We start from the raw sequence: 20802 nt of genomic DNA, 5'->3' as shown, positions 1-20802 counted from the left end.
TCTTGCGTTGAGCCAGAAGGTACCCGGTCTGATCCTCTAATAAAAAGAAATTCTCTTACACATGATTCTGTACACCTAGAAAATGATCGAATCATGGTACTCAGAGTGCCAGTTCTAGCTTAAGAATAACCTCACCTGACACCTAAATATATTGTCAAGCGTGCCTTACTTTTTAAATGTGAAAGTTAGGATAATGTGCCATCTTATCCACAGTCCCAAGGGAGGATAAAACTCACTACAAGGCATTTTACAAATAAAAATTCCACATACATTCCACTAAATAAAAAACCAAGAAGAGGACTTGGAAGTTGGTAAAGTTACCCTCAGTGGTCACTACAGATACTCTAGATGGTGGGCTGGGTACAGAGCCCCATAGAGCTCTGGGCATTCCTCAGTCCCCTGAGCTGCCAGTAAGGGAAGAGGGCTGAGTCATGCAGGATCTTGGAACTTTTCCAGCTTAAACTAGGCCTGCTTTACGTTAGCATGTTTTATATGCTTAGTTTTTGCCTAAGACTTCATTCCTACAAGTGCTTGTTCATAGACTTCAAACCACATTCAAAATAAAATCAATGTAGTTAAAACTTTGACTGAAGTACCTAAATGGTCATTTTGCACAAAGCCCTCAATCTTGTTAAGTTAATTTTCTTTACCTTAGATCCTGGGGCTCCAGGCTGACCTGGTGAGCCGTCGCTTCCCATCAAACCCTACATTTTAAATGGAAATTGCAAGAGCAATTTAGAGAATAATATTTTTAAAATATTCAATCAGTTTTCAAGTTATACATCACCATCATAATCAATCCACTAAAATATAATGCAAGATATGGGAAACATCCCTACACACATCCAAATAAAGGATAATAAAGAATCAAACTATGCAAGATAACATGAAGGCTGGCAAAGCCCTTGTAATTTGGTTGCTTAAATCACCTACAAATAGCAAAAATGACTGGAGAGCTAGTAAGAGACAAATGTAAAGAAAAGTTTCTTTTTTCTACACTCTACTTTCTTCCTTTCTCATGATGGCCAACAATTAGATTACTTCATAGATGTTATTTTGGTCAATTTTACTTACATTTTCTATTTTCTTGAATAATGATTTTAAAGAATTAAAATCTAATAATTTCTCTGAATGTAAGAATGTCTATTCAAGTTACAAATGGCCATATTTTTAGTAACCATATAATTCAAAATAAGACACTGATAACTATTCTAGCAACAAGGAACTAATTTAATTTAGATTCCATTTAAATACTATTACATATATAAAAAACATCTGCTTTCTCTTAATCACAGCAAAGGAAATGTGATGAGCAAAAAAATATTCAATTAGTATTATCAGAAAACAGAATCTCAGTATAGTCACATTGAAAACAGCATGTCATCACTACTATGGTTTGCTATCAATTCAGGATTTATTACAACTATAAAATGTAAAATACACTAGTCATAACATAGTGTTTGAAATATTGGAAATATTAAATATAGATATTCTTGAAGTTCAATGAAGTTCTAGTCAATGCCTTCATTTTCTGGAGGCTAACTTAAATATTGGTAAATAATCAAGTTTCATTTAATATTTCAATGAAAAAATAATTTGGTCTTGATGATGGAGGTAGAGGAAGAATATTCCATTCAAATCTTTCACCAAAATCTTATCAAATCTTTTCACTGAGTAAAATATCTGCTTTTTTAACTTACATAATTAAATGAAAGGTCATAAACTGTCCATTTTTTTTACTTAAAAAAAAGCTATTACAGGCAATTTGATTCATAGATTAAAATACACATTGCTTCTAACAATTTACTTTTAGAAATTTTTTATGGAGTCCTATACACCATAGGATTATCATAATTTCTAATATCATACTCATATGTCCCTTTACTCCCCAAACTTCCAAAATTACTTGTTCACTAATTTAGGATCTTCCTATACTACCTGTTCTGAATATATTCTCCCTCATTAGTGTAATAAATTTGTAAATTTTCTAAAAAATAACAAAGAATATTTATTGAGTTTTAGATCTTCCCATGGTACTCAGTATTTTTTTTAGCTAGGATATTTGTTTTCTGGTATAGCTACAGTAAGCGTTCTTAATCCTTACTTGGGTAGCCAACTTTTTGAGAATCTGAAGAAATCTAGACTCCTCTAGAAAAATGAACATAATCTTTTTCATACAAATGCATGGAATTTGTGGATCCCAAAATTCTCATTGCTGAATCCTCCCACCAGTTTTGTGAATTTCAGAATAAGAACCTCTGGTACATAATGAGAATATTTCAAACACCCCAGTAATAATAATGACATTAACATACAGGTATCCCCGGAGCTCCTTTTTTTCCTAGTGGTCCTGGAGGCCCAATTTCTCCCTAAAAATCAAATACAGATCAAGTTTAAAATTGCAGAGTATCAATTCATCTTTAGAAATTTCCTACGAAAGCATTATGAAATGAAAACTCAATATCAATCAGCCCAATGTGTCTGCCTTTCCTTCCTATATTGTAAGACGAAGCAATGCAAGGTAAAAAATCAGGAATCTAACATCTTAAAGACGTAGGCCTAGGGTCTGTGGAATTATTAAGGAAAATATTTTCATTAGGAAATCAGGAGCGGCACTCTTATTCTTTCAAAGGAAGACCTAGCAGTTCACACACTGTTGGTGAGGTGAAACAACAGAGGGGAAAAAAATCAAGTGAAAAAATTTCTTATTTACCATAATTTAAGAGCTATGATAGTAAGTACAGATTAAGAAAAATTAGGACACAGTTTAATAGCATTTAGACTTCAGATTTTGGGATTGTGGCTGACCTGATGCTCCAAGGGATTTTCTGATTCCAGAACAACAACCCTGGAAAGAATATCCTCTTTGAGAAGCAGGAGAAGTCTTCAAAGATCCCTCACTTTAATAAAATATACTCCCGGTTATGATTGTGATTATGAGGATTTGGAACTGTGCAGAAACCTCGCTAGAAGTTGAGCAGCAGGAAACAAGAGGGCTGGAGGTGTCTGAGGGGACATGCTCAGCTTTTAAGAAACTGAACACTGGGCCAGCTATGGGGAGAGGGCAGGAATCTTTAGTACCTACAATGGCTCAGGACCCTCAAAGGGCACTGAAATCGTACCCGTGGTTACCAGCAGGAGGCTCTCCATGACCCAGTTAGGCTGACAGGACGCCCACTAACTAGGATGAAGCAATGAGCTCAGCATCAACAATTAAGACAGGAGAGGCAGAAAACCACAAGACTGAGAATCAAGAGGAATAACAATGAACTGCAGCTGTCAGAATGGCTAGAAAGAGAATTCAGAACTACATGTGAAATCTTTACAAATGAAAAGAATGGAATCATGAAAGACTACTAGGACTGAAGATAGAACAAGAGACTAGACTATCAAGAATAAAAAGATGTTATAGCACAGGGATGTGTATATATATATATATATATATATATATATATATATATATATATAAATGAATCATTTTGCTGTCCCTTGAAACTAACACAACGGTGTAAATCAACTATACTTCCATAAAAAAAGAATAAAAAGATGTTATTAAAATTTGAAATTCTAGAAATGAAAAATATGATTGTTTAGATTTTTAAAAAAATCAATTGATGGCTTAAACAGCAGATTAGACACAGTAAAGGGAGAATAAATAGACTGGAAAATATATCCCAAAAATTTAACCAGAATTTAAGAATCAAGGATATGGAAGTAAGCAATTTAGAGATGTAGAGGACAAAATTAAAAGGAATAAAATATGTCTAACTAGAATTCCAGAAAGAGGGAAGAGCAGAAGATGAAGAGAATTAGCATGGAGATTAACAGCTCATGTCTTCCAGAGATAATGGAAATAATTCTACAGAGCCAAGAAGCAAACTAAATTCCCACCTGGATGAATAAAGAGAATTCCATATCTAGATACATTGCAGTGAGTTTTAAGAACACAAAAACAAATAAAATACCTTAAAAGAATCCCCAAAGAAGGGACAGGTCACTTACAAAAGAATGATGATTAGAACAAGAGCAGATTTTTCATAGTGAACCATGGAAGCCAGGAGATGACAGTAGAAAAATTTCAGTGTATTAAGAGGAAATAATCATCAATCTTGAATTGTATACTCTACAAAATCCTCTCTCAAAAACATACTGGTAATTGAATAAAAACTGACAGTTTATAACCAAAGTATTTGTACTAAAAGAATTTCTAAAAATACAGTTTAGTAAGTAGTACAATTTTCCCAAAAGTATGGTCTAAGAGCACAAGATAGAAAGTAACTAAGTAAAATAGAGAGCATGTATGTAAATCCAAATTCATATCTGTATAAAACAACAACAAAAACGAATTGTAAGGTCAAAATAATAGCTTCTGAAATTATATCATGTTTGAACCATTAACTGTTGCCATGAATGTGGTAAAATGTATTCTATGTGAAGAGACATCACCACTTTGCCCTTTTCATAATCAGATTCCAGGCCCAAATCTTTCAACTTTCATTAGTACTTACTTTTTGTCCCATTAATCCTTGGTTTCCAGGAAATCCTGGGATTCCCTAAAAAGAAATAAAGTAGATTTTTAATTTAAAAAATTTAGACTGTATCATTAAAGAAGAATAGGCCATAATTGGAGTTTTAACTTGTAAATAATGCAAATCATCAAACATATCTCTTGACTACATGAAACCACTACTTATATTAATCAAATTTTGGAAAAGAAAAATTTATGAGATTTATTATTATACATCTGATATTTAAAATTTTAAATACTGGCTTTAAAAAAAAGAAGCTATGAAGATATTAATCTTGGCTCTTCTTTCAGACCAACATAAGTGATAAAATAAGAAGGATATTTCATTTGAACACTTTCTTATGTTACTTATAATGATTAATGCAAAAAGACTGTCAAATCATAGGAGTTCAGATTCAGTACAACAGTTCCAAAGGCCCTCATAGTCTCACCACCATAACTGAAAACTAATGAAACTAAGTAATTTCCTCCAAATTGAGCCTTGAAACACCCAGGAACCTAACTCCTTGTATAAGATATGGCAATCTTTCTCCTAATGATTCCCTTGCTGATAAAATTGTGGAGCATATGCAGACCCGTTTGTAGAGAGACAGAAAGAAAGAAATAGAGAACTCTTTCACATGGCTGAGCCCAAATGTATGAGTTCTCTAGCAAGATTCAGAGAAAATTAATGCTAATTGTCTGAATTTGAGAATAACATGAGCACATTTAATAATGGGAAAGCAGTTCTATTGTCATTCACTGCATTTTCCAAAATGATCATTTATCACCCCAAACAAACAGAGATGGTACTAATTAATTTTTATTTCCTATTCATTTTTCTTAGCTCCTTTCTTGATGATACTTCAATTGAAATAATGAATAACATTTGTTTATGTATATATATATGTATTGACTTTGGCAGAAAAGGAAATTCAAATGACAGGGAAATTGGGCACCATCAGTATTTCTTTGAAAGCTCTCTGCATCTTCAGGGCTTTCGAAGAACAGCAGTGGTACTCAGTAACAGGGCAACTAGATCAAGTATCTTCAACAACAGGGAAAGTCTGCCATTGTTTTGATTTGCAAATCTTGACTATTAATACAATACTGGTCCATGTGGTAGCCACAATTACGGTGCAAGATATGGCACACAGTTCTAGTTTTAAGATCCAAACTTAAATGATAAATTGGAATTCAGTTTGATCCTATTTGTCTCAATTAGTTCTCCATGGCATTACCTCCTTTGCAGAGAAAAGTTGTATGAGAGCAAAGCCCATCAACAAGGGACTAGCATTCTGGTTGCTTTATAAACATACTAACTAGAGAATAACATAAAACGATATAAAAATTTAAAGTAACATTATAAAACATGAGCACAGACTACCCTATCAGCACTCTAAACATAAAGCGAGAGTAAATAATTGAGTTACGAGTATAAAGAAAACAGAGTGAAACGAATTGTATCCTTTCTAAGGCAGAAAATACATACTGTCAACACAATCAAAGTCAATATTGTTCAAAATAAAGGCTTCCATTTCAATAGACCATGATTTGGCATGAAACCACGCAGAACCAACTCCCATTCAAATACACACTCATACCAACTCACCATAATGATTAAGTTCTGAATTTAAATAAAATTCAAATAAAATCTGTCTATAGAATCTTATCAGACACAAGGTGGCCATACATGGTTCTGCAGCTGTGTCAATGCCGTGTTGCTTGGCTCCAAGAATCTCTAAAGTGATCCTGCAATTGCCCCGATACTTCTCAGACCTGAGAAGCTGAATTTCGTGCTGCACAGAACTCTTTGTACTTAAGGTTTCAACCCTATTCAAGTTTCTATGCTCTTACACGATCTATATTAGTAGGAATTAGTTACTCCTGTTTTTGCAGCCAATCCCACTGTCAGCAAGGCTATATTCTCACTCTGGGGAAAAATAAAATTATGCCCAAGCAGTGCCCTGGCCTCACTTCCCAGGAGATCTTGAGAGCACCCCTCACCCGGGTCACTCCCTAAATTTGATTTAACACCTTTTATCTGAATAATTCTAACTCTGAGCATGGTCTTCATTAGGACATAGCCACAAATCTTACATTATTTCAACATATCCGATATTGAGAGTATTTAGGGGGATCTCAGATTAGGAGAAAAATAGATTCCTTTTCCTACTGCCTGTGTTCCTAAGTTAATAAAACATGAATAGATGTCATAGACATGAAAAAAAGTCATAATGTCTTCTAGGTCCGACTATACCAAGAACTACTAAATATTTTATAAATACTAAGCAAAAAATACATAAAACTATATAATATTGAAAAACAAAATGTAAAACTGATTTATAAAAGCAATTTCTGGCAAAACTAATATAATGCCATGAGCATGCATGGAATAAAAAACTGTTGAGAGAGAGGTTCACCAGAAGAACTGAAATCACTCAGAGCTATATTAGTTAATAAAATTCTCCTAGAAAATATTTTCCTGGGTTCCCAATACATTCATTGAAATTGACTAAACTTTGCCAATTTTACATTAGTAGAAATATTATTCAAAACCATTTGAAAGTTACCAGTTTGTTGATCCAAAAGTATTTAGCAACAGTTACTTCATAGGGTAAATGTTTTTCCAAGTAAACTATTTTATATTTCATTTTCGGCCTGTGTGGTTTTGGGTTCAGGCAACTGTAAACATGTGTAAATAAAGACAGAAGCAAGAATTTCATCTGGTGAGAATAAAGGGACATATTTCCTCCATTTCTGTGATTTCAGTTTGGATTTGAGGAAGAGCAGAAAGTCAAATGGAAAATCCTGTGTAATGTTGTGGTGAAAGAATGCTGGCATGAAAAAATGTTCTAGAAGCTTCTCTGTAACCACTAAACCATTGTTGTATCACAAAGGAGTCATTAAAAACAGAAATGCATAATTTAGAATAAAGGGTTTGGCCCCTATTTCCTAGAGACCACTTTATAATGAAGGAAATGTGTCTATGATGCATTACTTAGAAAAGACAGGATATCACTCTATACTTTTCCACATGCAATGGAATACTTTACTCCTGAAATTAGAGCATCGTGGATCAAATCTGCTGTTAAGTAACGCAATAATTTCAATGTGCTTAAAACAAATCTAATCAACTAATGGTATTTTTAAATCAAAAATTTCAATCTTTCTACACACTTGTAGAGATATTTAATATCATGCAGTTGTCAAAATATTAGAAGCATATTATGTTTTCTTCTATTATATCAAGAAGTGACTTGTTCATTATTAAAGATGCAATGAATACAAAACACATATGTTGAAAGTATCATTCTTATTAGCTACAAAGATTACACTCATTATTAATAAAGAGCATAGAAGAGGCAGTTAAAAGTTTAGATGCTGGAGTCAGCTAGCCAATTATCTCGTGCTGATTGACTCCAGGCCAGTTATTTAAATTGGAATCTCAGTGTCCCCATCTTATACATGGGGAAAAAATAACAGAACTTAGCTCTAGGGTTGTTACATTATATGAATTAGCTCTCACAAGCACTTAGCTCAATGCTGGGACTAAAATGAACAAATTTTCATGACTTTTCACAGCTCTTCCCTGACCTTTGAAAGTTACAAAATAGTTGAAGTCAATTCTTTTCCATGTCTCAAAATTTGTCCTCCTCCATTTTGAGGATATCTTTTTTTTTTTTTTTTAACATGTCTGTCCACCTTGCCTATGTCTACCTCATTCCCCAAAGTTTACACTATATTCAAGATGACTTTGGCAATCTAAGGCTTCCCACTGGGAGACACCAACAGGTTTTCATTGCCCCTCATTCATTATCCTTGCCTCTTCATGTTTGGCTGACTTTGATTATAGAAAAATACTACTGTGGGGTTCCAGGATCAAGATAGAAAATTAGAAAGATCCTGAGCTCACCTCCTCTCATGGACACACCAAAACCACAACTACATATGGAACAACCATCTCTGAGAACAACCTGAAGACTAGCTGGACAGACCTTCTACAACCAAGAACAAAAAGAAAAGGCCACACATCGAGAGGCAGAGAAGCAGTCTAGTTAGAACCCACATCTCCATTGTGAAGACCCACAAGCAGGAGGGGTATCACAGCTGGAGAGGTGCCCCTGGCGAGTGAGGGGTGTGAGTCCCATGTCAGGCTTCCCAGCCTGAGGCCCTGTGCTGGGAAGATGAACTCCATAATGTCTGGCTTGGAAAACCAGCGGGGTTACACTCACTCCAAATCCCAGCACAGACACAGCAGCTTAAAAAGTATCTGGGTCATAGGAGAAGGAGATTCACTGACTAATTTTATGGCAGGTGCTGGAAGGACAGGGATCTGGTCAAACTTCCTCTGGGGACAGAAGCACTGACAGGCATCATTCTTTTTTACTCTCCTTCTACCTAGCTGGCCTGGGGGGGCAGGTGGGCACCACTTCTGTCATTCTCCATCAACCTAGCTAACACCATGCATCCCAGCCCAGCATTCCCCAGAGGACCTGCCCAGGCTAGCTCCTTTAAAGCAGCTCCCACCCCATCATACCCAGCAGACTGCCCCAGCTCCCCTCCAAAGCAGCTCCTACTCCAGGGGGCCAGCCATGCACACCAGGGTGCCTGCAGCAATCACAGCCCAATCACAACAAGAGGGCACATGTGACCCACACAGGGGATACTCCAGGAGCACCTGGCTCTGGTGAACAGAGGGGACTGCACTGCTGGGCCCCATGGGACATCTTGTACATAAGACCACTCTTTCAAGACCAGGAGATGTAGCTGTTATACCTAATACATAGAAACAGACATCGAGATTTAGGCAAAATGAAGAGATGAAGGAATACCTTCCATGTGAAAGAAGAAGACATAACCTCAGAAAAAGAACTAAATGAAATGGAGATAAGCAATTTACCAGATAAAGTGTTCAAAGTAACAGTCTTAAAGCTGCTCATTGAACTCTGGAGAAGAATGGTTGAACTCAGTGACACCTTCAATAAAGAGACAGAAAATATAAGAAAGAACCAATCAGAATAGAATAATACAATAACTGAAGTGAAAAATATACTAGAGGGAATCAACAGCAGATTAGAGGATGCAGAAGAATCAGTGATCTGGAAGACTAGGCAGTGGAAATCACCCAATAGGAACAGCAAAACACACACACAAACACACACACAAATGAGGATAGTTTAAGGGATCTCTGGGACAACATCAAGCATACTAGCATTTGCATTATAGGGGTTCCAGAAGGAGAAGAGAGAGAGAAATGGATAGAGAATATATTCAAAAAAAATAATGGCTGAAAATTTCCCTAATCTGTCAAAGGAAAGAGACACCAAGTCCAGGAAGCACAGAGAGTCACAAATAAGATGAATCCAAAGACACATTATAATTAAGATATCAAAAATTAAACAGAGCATCTTAAAAGCAGCAAGAGAAAAGCAAATAGTTACACACAAGGGGATCTCCATAATACTATCAGCTTTTACAACAGAAACTTTACGGGTCAGAAAGGACTGGCACAATATATTCAAAGTACTGAAAGGAAAAAAACTTACTACCAAGAATACTCTACCCTACCAAGTTATCATTCAGAAATGAAGGCGAGATAAAGAGTTTCCAGATAAGTGAAAGCTAACGGAGTTCATCACCACTAAATCAACCTTACAAGAAATGCTAAAGGGACTTCTTTAAATAGAAAAAAAAAGGTCATCACTAGAAACAAGAAAATTATGAAAGAAAATCTCACTGTTAAAGGCAAACATAGTAAAGGTAGTAGATCAACCCACTATAAAGCTAGTATGAATTTTAAAGACAAAAGCAGTGAAATCATAATATCTAAAATAGTTAAGTGATACACAAAATAAAAAGATGTAAAATATGACATCAAAAACATAAAACATGGTTGGGGGAGTAAAAATGTAGTGCTTTTTGAATGTGCTCCAATTTAAGCAACCATCAACTTAAAATAGACTGCTATATACATACGTTGTTATATATGAACTTAATGGTAAATACAAACCAAAAACCTGTAAGAGATACACAGAAAATAAAAAGAAATGCAAACATAATACTAAAGAAAGCCATCAAATCAAAAGGGAAGAGACAAGAGAGGAAGAAACAGAGAACTATAAAAACAACCAGAAAACAATTAACCAAATGGCAATAAGTATACCTATCAATAATTACTTTAAATGTAAATGAACAAAGGGGCTTCCCTGGTGGCGCAATGGTTGAGAGTCCGCCTGCTGATGCAGGGGACATGGGTTCATGCCCTGGTCCAGGAAGATCCCACATGCCGTGGAGCGGCTGGGCCCGTGAGCCATGGCCGCTGAGCCTGCGCATCCAGAGCCTGTGCTCCGCAACGGGAGAGGCCACAACAGTGAGAGGCCCGCGTACCACAGACACACACAAAAATGTAAATGAACAAATGTTCCTATCTCTAAAAAGTGGTTATAGAGGGAACATATCTTAACGTAAGAAAGGCCATATATGACAAACAAAATTTATATGGAACCACAAAAGACCCCGAATAGCTGAAGCAATCTTAAGAAAGAAGAACAAAGCTGGAGGTATCATGCTCCCTGATTTCAAACTGTACTGGAAAGCTATGGTAATCATAACAGTGTGCTACTGGCACAAAAGAGCCCAGAAAGAAACCCACACTTACATGGTCAATTAATTTACAACTAAGGAGTCAAGAATATAGTGGGGAAAAGAAAGCCTCTTCAATAATTGATATTGGGAAAACTGTACAGCTACATGAAAAATAATCAAAGTGGACCACTTTCTTACACCATGAATTGGAAATGGATTAAAGACTTAAATGTAAGACCTGAAACCATAAAACTCCTAGAAGAAAACAAAGGCAGTAAGCTCTTTGACACTGGTCCTGGCAATATTTGTTTGGACCTGTCTCCTCAAGTAAGGGCAACAAAAGCAAAAATAAACAAATGAGACTACATCAAACTAAAAAGCTTTTGCACAGAAGGAAACCATCAACAAATTGACAATGTCACCTACTGAATGGGAGAAGATATTTGCAAATTATATATGTGATAAGGGGTTAAAATCCAAAATATGCAAAGGACTCATACAACTCAACACCAAAAGAAGTAAATAATGCATTTAAAAAATTGGAAGAGGACCTGAATAGACATTTTCCCAAGAAAGACCAACAGACACATAAAAAGATGCTCAACATCGCTAAACATCAGGGAAATGCAAATCAAAATCATAATGAGATATCACTTCACACCTGTCAGAATGGTTATTACAAAAAAGACAAAAAATAACTGTTGGTAAGGATATGGAGAAAAGGGAACACTTGTGCACTGTTGGTAGGAACGTAAATTGGTGCACTCACCATGGAGAAGAGTATGGAGGTTCCTCAAAAAATTAAAAATACATTACCATATGATCTAGCACTTCCATATCTGGGTATTTATCCAAAGAAAACAAAAACACTAATTTGGAAAGATATATGCATCCCTTTGTTCATAGCAGCATTATTTACAACAGCCAAGATGTGGAAGCAACCTAAGTGCCCATAAATAGATGAATGGATAAAGAAGTTGTGGTATGTGTACACAATGGAATATTACTCAGCTACAAGCAAAGAATGGAATCTTGCCATTTGCAACAACATGGATGGACCTGGAGAGTATTATGCTAAAGTGAAATAAGTCAGACAGAGAAAGACAAATATCATATGATTTCACTTATACAAGGAAACTTAAAACAAAACAAATGAACAAACTAAACATAAAAATTCTCATAGATACAAAAAACAAACATAAAAATTCTCATAGATACAAAAAACAAAGATACTCTCCAGGTCCATAGATGGACCTGGAGAGTATTATGCTAAAGTGAAATAAGTCAGACAGAGAAAGACAAATATCATATGATTTCACTTATACAAGGAAACTTAAAACAAAACAAATGAACAAACTAAACATAAAAATTCTCATAGATACAAAAAACAAATATCTATGTAAAACATAGATACAAAAAACAAACTGAAAAACAATTCCACTTGAAAAAAAACTCCAAAATCATACCAGAGTTATTCTAAAGTTAACTTTGACCCTCTGAAAACCTGAAAAGTGCAGAGTATACTTTTGGGTCCATGGAATGTTACTGTGTAACTCAAAACAAATCATGGTCAGCAGAGGGGAGAGGTGGGGTGCTGAGCAAAATAGGTGAAGGGGATTAAGGGTCCCAAACTTTGAGTTATAAAATAAATAAACCACAGGGATGTGGGGATGTATTGTACAGCACAGGGAATATAGTCAATAATGTTGTAATAACTTGGTATGGTGATGAATGGTTATTAGACTTATTGTGTTTATCAACTCATAATGTACATAAATGTCTAATAGTAATATAGTATATTGATATTGTACACCTGAAACTAATGTAATATGCCATGTCAACTATACTTCATTTTTTAAAAGGGAAAAAATACTATAATAACTTTTGCTTTTTAAACATAGTAAGTATATTTCATTACTATTTTTTCTGAAAGAAGTATGGCTAAAAGCTTCAAACATGTAAGTCCACAATGTTTTCCAATTTTTTTAAATTCCACACTAACTGAGAGATCATCATGAATGATGTACAAAAGATTATTTTGTGGTAAGATAACTCTAAAGAGAAGTAATTCAAAATCATAGCTGCCAGACCAAAAAGAAACCAATATACAAGTACTTGCAATAAACCCTTAATAAGGAAATTACCAGTTTTACTACTCCCTTTAATATTTTAATACAGTTTTACTACTCCCTTTCATCTTTAAGGGGAAAAAAATAACCTAAGTAATAATGGGTGAATTTATTCTCTCCAGCCTACAGACAAGGACTCACATGGGACTGGGCCCAAATTACCCAAAGATAAATAACTTTAATAGAAAATGCCTTGGTAAATATTTTTGATCTACTTGTGTTTATAGACAACAGAGGTACCACCAGTTTGACATAGTAAGTTACAGAATGAGACCAGGGCTATCATAGGAAGGAAGACTACCTGGTAGCCCATGCAAAGTTGCTTCAGGTTGCTTGCATTTCTCTTTTGCACTTAAAGTCATCTCTACATTTTTTTTCTTTTTAAATTTTTGTTGGAATGTAGTTGACTTACAATGTTGTGTTAATTTCAGGTGTACAGCAAAGTGAAGATACACATATGTGTGTGTGTGTGTATATATATATGTGTGTGTGTATACATATATATGTGTGTGTGTGTGTGTATATATATATATATATATATATATATATATTCTTTTTCAGATTCTTTTCCCATACAGGTTATTACAGTATATTGAGTAGAGTTCCCTGTGCTATACAGTAGGTCCTTGTTAGTTATCTATTTTATATATAGTAGTGTGTATATGTTAATCCCAATCTCCTATTTTTTATTAAAGCCAAGAAGATATTCTAACCAATTTTGCTGTTGTAAAAATATCATTTTTCAAGTCAAGAAAAAAAAGGAAAATGTTTAGCAAATTAAAATAACATACCTGAAAACCCAGAGGATGCGGGGAAGAGGACTGAGAGTGCCAGGGACAGAATCTGCACTGACATATAGTGGGAAAGTCACATAACTGCCCTGAACCCCCAAATCTGGGAAAGTAACTTACCCCTATACATCAGTCAACTGAGATCAAGCACGTAAAGTACTTTAGTGAGTTAAAGGAACATATGCATGTAGATGTATGTAAAACTGAAAAACAATTCCACTTGAAAAAAAACTCCAAAATCATACCAGAGTTGTTCTAAAGTTAACTTTGACCCTCTGAAAACCTGAAAAGTGCAGAGTATACTTTTGGGTCCATGGAATGTTACTGTATAACTCAAAACAAATCATGGTGAATTTCTTCTTGAGAAAACTGAAAATGGATGTTTCAAAGACCTTTCTAGCTGACTCAGTAACTAAGTAGAAGTTGTACACCATTTTTCAGAGAAATCTGCAAATTGTTTTAAGTTTTTTGCAATTTCACATATGATAGAAGGCACCAAACAAAAATATTTTAAAACACCAAATCAAAGGTGAAGCTAGTTTGATGAAGAAAACAAACAAATGAATTTTTAACCTTAGTTAATTTATATGGTAAAAAGTAAATAACCAATTATTTGAAAATTGTATCTAATTTGCTATCTTCTATAACCTCATATTGTTGAAATATTATGTCTATCTATACTGTTACATCTAAATCACTGTATTTTTCATTGTGTAACTCAGCCCATTGTGAATCTTTTTATGTTTATGTAATACATATCTCCATTTTTCCTACTGAAAAATAATGAGATGATAGATTCACTTAAGGAAAAAAAATTAAGGAACTTATATTACTTTTCTATTAACCCATGAAAATTACAACAACACACATTTATTATCTTACAGTTCTGTAGGTCACAAGTTCAGCATGGAGCTAAATTCAAGGAGTTGGCAAGGCTGCACAGCTTTCTGAAGTCTCTAGGGAAGAATCTATTTCCTGTCCATTCAGGTTACTGGCAGAATTTAATTCCTTGCAGTTGAAGGGACCAAAGTCTCCGTTTTCTTGAAGGCTGCAAGCAGAGTGCCATTCCCAGCTTCTGGAGGCATCCACATTCTTTGGTTCATGGCCCCTTCCTCCATCTTCAACACCAGCAATGGCCGGTCAGGTCCTTCTCAAGTTGAATGTTTTTGACCCATTCCTCATTCAGCTTCTTCCACATTTAATTAGTCATGAATAGTTTGGGCCCATAGATAATCCAAGATAATATCCTCCTCTCAAGGTCATTAACCTTAATTATATCTGCAATGTTCATTTACCATATAGGGTAACATATTCACATGCTCCAGGGTTCCAGGGATTATGATATGGATTTTTTGGGGGGAAAGGGGAGTCATTATTTTCCCTACCACAGAAATATTATCTGATATCCTAGGACCAGATAGTTTCCATGTTATTTAAACTTATCCAGGGCATTAAAAAAGATGGAGCTCATCGAAATTCAAATTATGAGGCCATCATAACCCTAATAACAAAACCAGTCAAGAATAATACCTAAAAAAGAAATCTACAAGCTAAACTAATTTGTTAATACAAGTGCAAATGGAGTTACTATGATGTTAGTAAATCAAATATAGCAGCACATGAACAAAAGTAAAGCATGATTAAATAGGGCTTGTTTCAGAATGCAATGAGTGTTGAATATCAAGAAGTATATCCAATTAATATGTTATGTTCATGCAAGTTACTATATTAATAATTTAGAGGAAGAACAATACACAATCTTCTCAAAAGATACTAAAAATGCATTTTGTAAAATTTATCATGCATTATTTAGTGAAAACTCTTACTAATATAACATTAGAACTTTGTAAACCTGAATCTGAATCAATCAGAAACCAATTGTAAACATCATACTTGATGAAACACTAGATATTCCTGCTTAAAATCAGGAATAAAGCATAGGCTATATTTTGAAGTCATAAATTCGACTTACAGGAATACTTCCTTCCCCAAAATATTGCATAAACTTTTTTATGCAATAAAACCCTAACCCTAATCCTAAAAGAAGAAAAATTTGGGGGCTGACTGTGGCCTCAGGCAAGGAAAACATACGTGACATCAATAGAAGTTGAATGAAATGCATCCATGCTTAAACAAAATGACATGAGATTGATTTTATATTCTCTTTTATAACCAGATAGGGTAGAATGCCCATAATATTGTGAAGTTAAAGTTTCAGTGGACACAATTTTTATTTTAAAAATGTGTGCTTTGTTTATGTATTTTTTAAAAATATTTTCAACTTTACTTCTAATCTTCTTTCATTGCATATGCAAAGAAAAAGTTTAGAAAGAATCTCTTTGAATGAGTAACAGTTATCTTTGGTGATGGGAATAGGATTTGGGTAAGTGAAGGCAGATTTTCAAACTTACCACACAACTTCTTTATTTTTGACCCATTTAAGAGCAGTTAAATAAGAATGTATAATAAATAATATAAATAATAAATAAAAAGAATAAATATAACTATAGAATAAAATATAATTAAAATGTACAATAAATAACAGTTAACCTGTAAAATTTTTATCTTTCAAAAAATTCTCAGAAAAAATTCTAAGATTTTTTTTCCTCACACTTAAGTCATCCAAGAAACTATTGTTAAACATCAGTCTTTCAAGTCTTTTCATGGTTGTGGCTATCATTTGCTTAAAAGAAAAATAACAAAAAATCTAAAACAACGAGCAAGAAGTATACTGCAAGCTGGAAGATCAATGCTGGAAGCCTCTTAACATGACTCACACTTGTGACCTCAGAGGCTAATAACACATTTGCTTAGTTTTCATGATATAACCTCGGGAGGTTATTTCTACAGACAATTTTTCACACATTGCTAAGGATACACTGTTAGACAAAGGCATCAACATTTCTTAGGAAAGGACAACACTGTGTTTAAGAAGCAACTTCTTTCATTAAAAAAAAAAAAAAAAAGGCTAGGAATTTAGCATTTGACAAGATTAGCCTTACCAGGGAGCATGTACCTATTTCCCTACAGTAAGAGTGGTTAACTTTACCCAAATAAAAATGTTAATACATCAGATCTAAAGATTGTTATATCTTTAAATACTACATAATATTTAAAGTAAATTTCCAGGAAAATTGATAGCCTAAAAATTCATGTAAAATTGAAGATATAATAAAACAAATTTAAATGACCAAATTCCTATCTTTATCTATCCTCATATAAACAAATTTAGTCTTGTTCAATTGCATATAGATGCATCTTTGTTGTACAACACAGAATTGTGATTTTGTCAAAAATGAATAAGGTACTTTAAACATACCAAGAGAACTGAATCTATTTGGAAATATAATTTCAGAGTCTCATTTATGGCAATATTAAAGTTTATTTAGCCACAGAAAGATATTAAAGCACATATGGCCTAAAAGGATAATAAGGTATCATGATTCCATTTTCCTCTACCAATGTCACTAAAATTAAATTTAGTGACATTAATTAACCTACTCAAGTAGGTGACTTTTGTCTTTCTACTACCTTCATATTCCTCTTTTTGGATCATTCTGCCTCTATTTCACTCGTTATTAAACTTTACATCAGACCCACATAGGGAAGCCATTAACAATGCAGTTGCCGAGCAGGAGTTTCAAGATGGCGGAAGAGTAAGACGCAGAGATCACATTACTCTCCACAAATACATCAGAAATACATCTACACATGGAACTGCTCCTATAGAACATCCACTGAACGCTAGCAGAAGACCTCAGACCTCCCAAAAGGCAAGAAACTCCCCACGTACCTGGGTAGGGCAAAAGAAAAAATAAACAGAGACAAAAGGATAGGGATGGCACCTGCACCAGTGGGAGGGAGCTGTGAAGGAGTAAAGGTTTCCATACACTAGGAAGCCCCTTCGTGGAAGGAGACCGCGGGTGGCGGGGGGGGGAAGCTTCGGAGCCGCGGAGGAGAGCACAGCAACAGGGGTGCGGAGGGCAAAGCAGGGAGGTTCCTGCACAGAGGATCGGTGTTGACCGGCACTCACCAGGCCGAGAGGCGTGTCTGCTCACCCGCCGGGGCAGGCGGGGCTGGGAGCTGAGGCTCGAGCTTCGGTCAGAGGGCTGGGAGAGGACTGGAAGCGTGAACACAGCCTGAAGGGGTTAGTGCACCACGGCTACCCGGGAGGGAGTCCAGGAAAAACTCTGGACCTGCGGAAGAGGCAAGAGACTTTTTCTTGCCTCTTTGTTACCTGGTGGGCGAGGAGAGGGGATTCAGAGTGCCGCTTAAAGGAGCTCCAGAGACAGGTGCGAGACGCGGCTATCAGCGCGGATCCCAGAGACGGGCATGGGACGCTAAGGCTGCTGCTGCCGCCACCAAGAAGCCTGTATGCAAGCACAGCTCACTATCCACACCTCCCCTCCCGGGAGGCTGTGCAGCATGCCACTGCCAGGGTCCCGTGATCCAGGGCCAACTTCCCCGGGAGAACGTGTGGTGTGCCTCAGGCGGGTGCAACATCATGCTGGCCTTTGCCGATGCAGGCTTTCCCCGCATCTGTACCCATCCATCCCCCCGGCCTGAGTGAGGCGGAGCCACCGAATCAGCTGCTCCTTTAACCCAGTCCTGTCTGAGAGAAGAACAGACGCCCTCCGCCGACCTACACGCAGAGGCGGGTCCAAATCCAAAGCTGTACCCCGGGAGCTGTGCGAACAAAGGAGAGAGAGGGAAATCTCTCCTAGCAGCCTCAGGAGCAGAGGATTAAATCTCCACACTCAACTTCATGTACCCTGCATCTGTGGAATACCTGAATAGACAATGAATCATCCCAAATTGAGGAGGTGGACTTTGGGAGCAAAGATATATATATTTTTTTCCCCACTTTTCTCTTTTTCTGAGTGTGAATGTGTATGCTTCTGTGTGTGATTTTGTATTTATAGCTTTGCTTTTACCATTTGTCCTAGGGTTCTCTCTGTGTTTGTTTTTTTAATTACTTTAAAAAAATTTTTTTAATAATTATTTTTATTTTAATAATTTTATTTTATGTTATTTTACTTTTTTATTTAATTTTATCTTCTTTCTTTCTTTGTTTTTCTCCCTTTTATTCTGAGCCGTGTGGATTAAAGGCTCTTGGTGCTCCAGCCAGGCGTTAGGGCTGTGCCTCTGATGTGGGAGAGCCAAGTTCGTACACAAGAGACCTCCCAGCTCCACGTAATATCAAACGGCAAAAATCTCCCAGAGATCTCCATCTCAACACCAAGACCCAGCTTCACTCAAGGACCATCAAGGTACAGTGCTAGACATCCTATGCCAAACAACTAGCAAGATAGGAAAACAACCCCATCCATTAGCAGAGAGGCTGCCTAAAATCATAACAAAGCCAGAGACACCCCAAAACACACCACCAGACATGGACCTGCCCACCAGAAAGACAAGATCCAGCCTCATCCACCAGAACACAGGCACTAGCCCCCTCCACCAGGAAGCTTACACAACCCACTGAACCAAACTTAGCCACTGGGGACAGACACCAAAAACAATGGGAACTACGAGCCAGCAGCCTGAGAAAAGGAGACCCCAAACACAGAAAGTTAAGCAAAATGAGAAAACAGAGAAACACACAGCAGATGAAGGAGCAAGGCCAAAACCCACCAGACCTAACAAATGAAGAGGAAATAGGCAGTCTACCTCAAAAAGAATTCAGAATAATGATAGTAAAGATAATACAAAATCTTGGAAATAGAATACAGAAAATACAAGAAACATTTAACAAGGACATAGAAGAACTAAAGAGAAAACAAACAGGAAAAACACAGTAAATGAAATTTAAAATTCTCTAGAAGGGATCAATAGCAGAATAACTGAGGCAGAAGAATGAATAAGTGATGTGGAAGATAAAATAGTGGAAATAACTACTGTACAGCAGAAAAAAGAATGAAAAGAATTGAGGACAGTCTCAGAGACTTCTGGGACAACATTAAATGCACCAACATTCGAATTATATGGGTCCCAGAAGAAGAAGAGAAAAAGAAAGGGACTGAGAAAATATTTGAAGAGATTATAGTTGAAAATTTCCCTAATATGGGAAGGAAATAGTTAATCAAGTCCAGGAAGCACAGAGAGTCCCATAGAGGATAAATCCAAGGAGAAACATGCCAAGATACATACTAATCAACCTATCAAAAATTAAATACAAAGAAAATATATTAAAAGCAGCAAGGGAAAAACAACAAATAACACACAAGGAAATCCCCATAAGGTTAAGAGCTGATATTCCAGCAGAAACTCTGCAAGCCAGAAGGGACTGGCAGGACATATTTACAGTGACAAAGGAGAAAAACCTACAATCAAGATTACTCTACCCAGCAAGGATCTGATTCAGATTACATGGAGAAATAAAAATCTTTATAGACAAGCAAAAGCTAAGAATTCAGCACCACCAAACCAGCTTTACAACAAATGTTAAAGAACTTCTCTAGGCAGGAAACACAAGAGAAGGAAAAGACCTACAATAACAAACCCAAAACAATTGAGAAAATGGTAATAGGAACATACATATCACTAATTACCTTAAATGTAAATGGATTAAATGCTCGAACCAAAAGACATCGACTGGCTGAATGGATACAAAAACAAGAACCATATATAGGCTGCCTACAAGAGACCCACTTCAGACCTAGGGACACATACAGACTGAAAGTGAGGGGATGGAAAAAGATATTCCATGCTAATGGAAATAAAAAGAAAGCTGGAGTAGCAATTCTTATATCAGACAAAATAGACTTTATATTACAAGAGACAAAGA

The 20802-nt window shown here is 35.9% G+C and overlaps 1 protein-coding gene across 1 annotated transcript in view; it reads right to left on the bottom strand.

Moving 5' to 3' along the window:
- COL21A1 (collagen type XXI alpha 1 chain) overlaps positions 1-20802 on the bottom strand; it is a 127539-nt gene that overhangs the window by 16145 nt on the left and 90592 nt on the right. Inside the window, 3 exon segments of the mRNA XM_032648979.1 lie at positions 651-704; positions 2316-2369; positions 4509-4553. Coding sequence (XP_032504870.1) covers positions 651-704; positions 2316-2369; positions 4509-4553 — 153 coding nt within the window.

This window comes from Phocoena sinus, chromosome 11 (genome assembly GCF_008692025.1).
Source record: "Phocoena sinus isolate mPhoSin1 chromosome 11, mPhoSin1.pri, whole genome shotgun sequence".
NCBI lineage: Eukaryota > Metazoa > Chordata > Mammalia > Artiodactyla > Phocoenidae > Phocoena > Phocoena sinus.
Note: the sequence above shows the minus strand (reverse complement) of the source record. Positions and strands in the feature narration are given on the sequence as shown.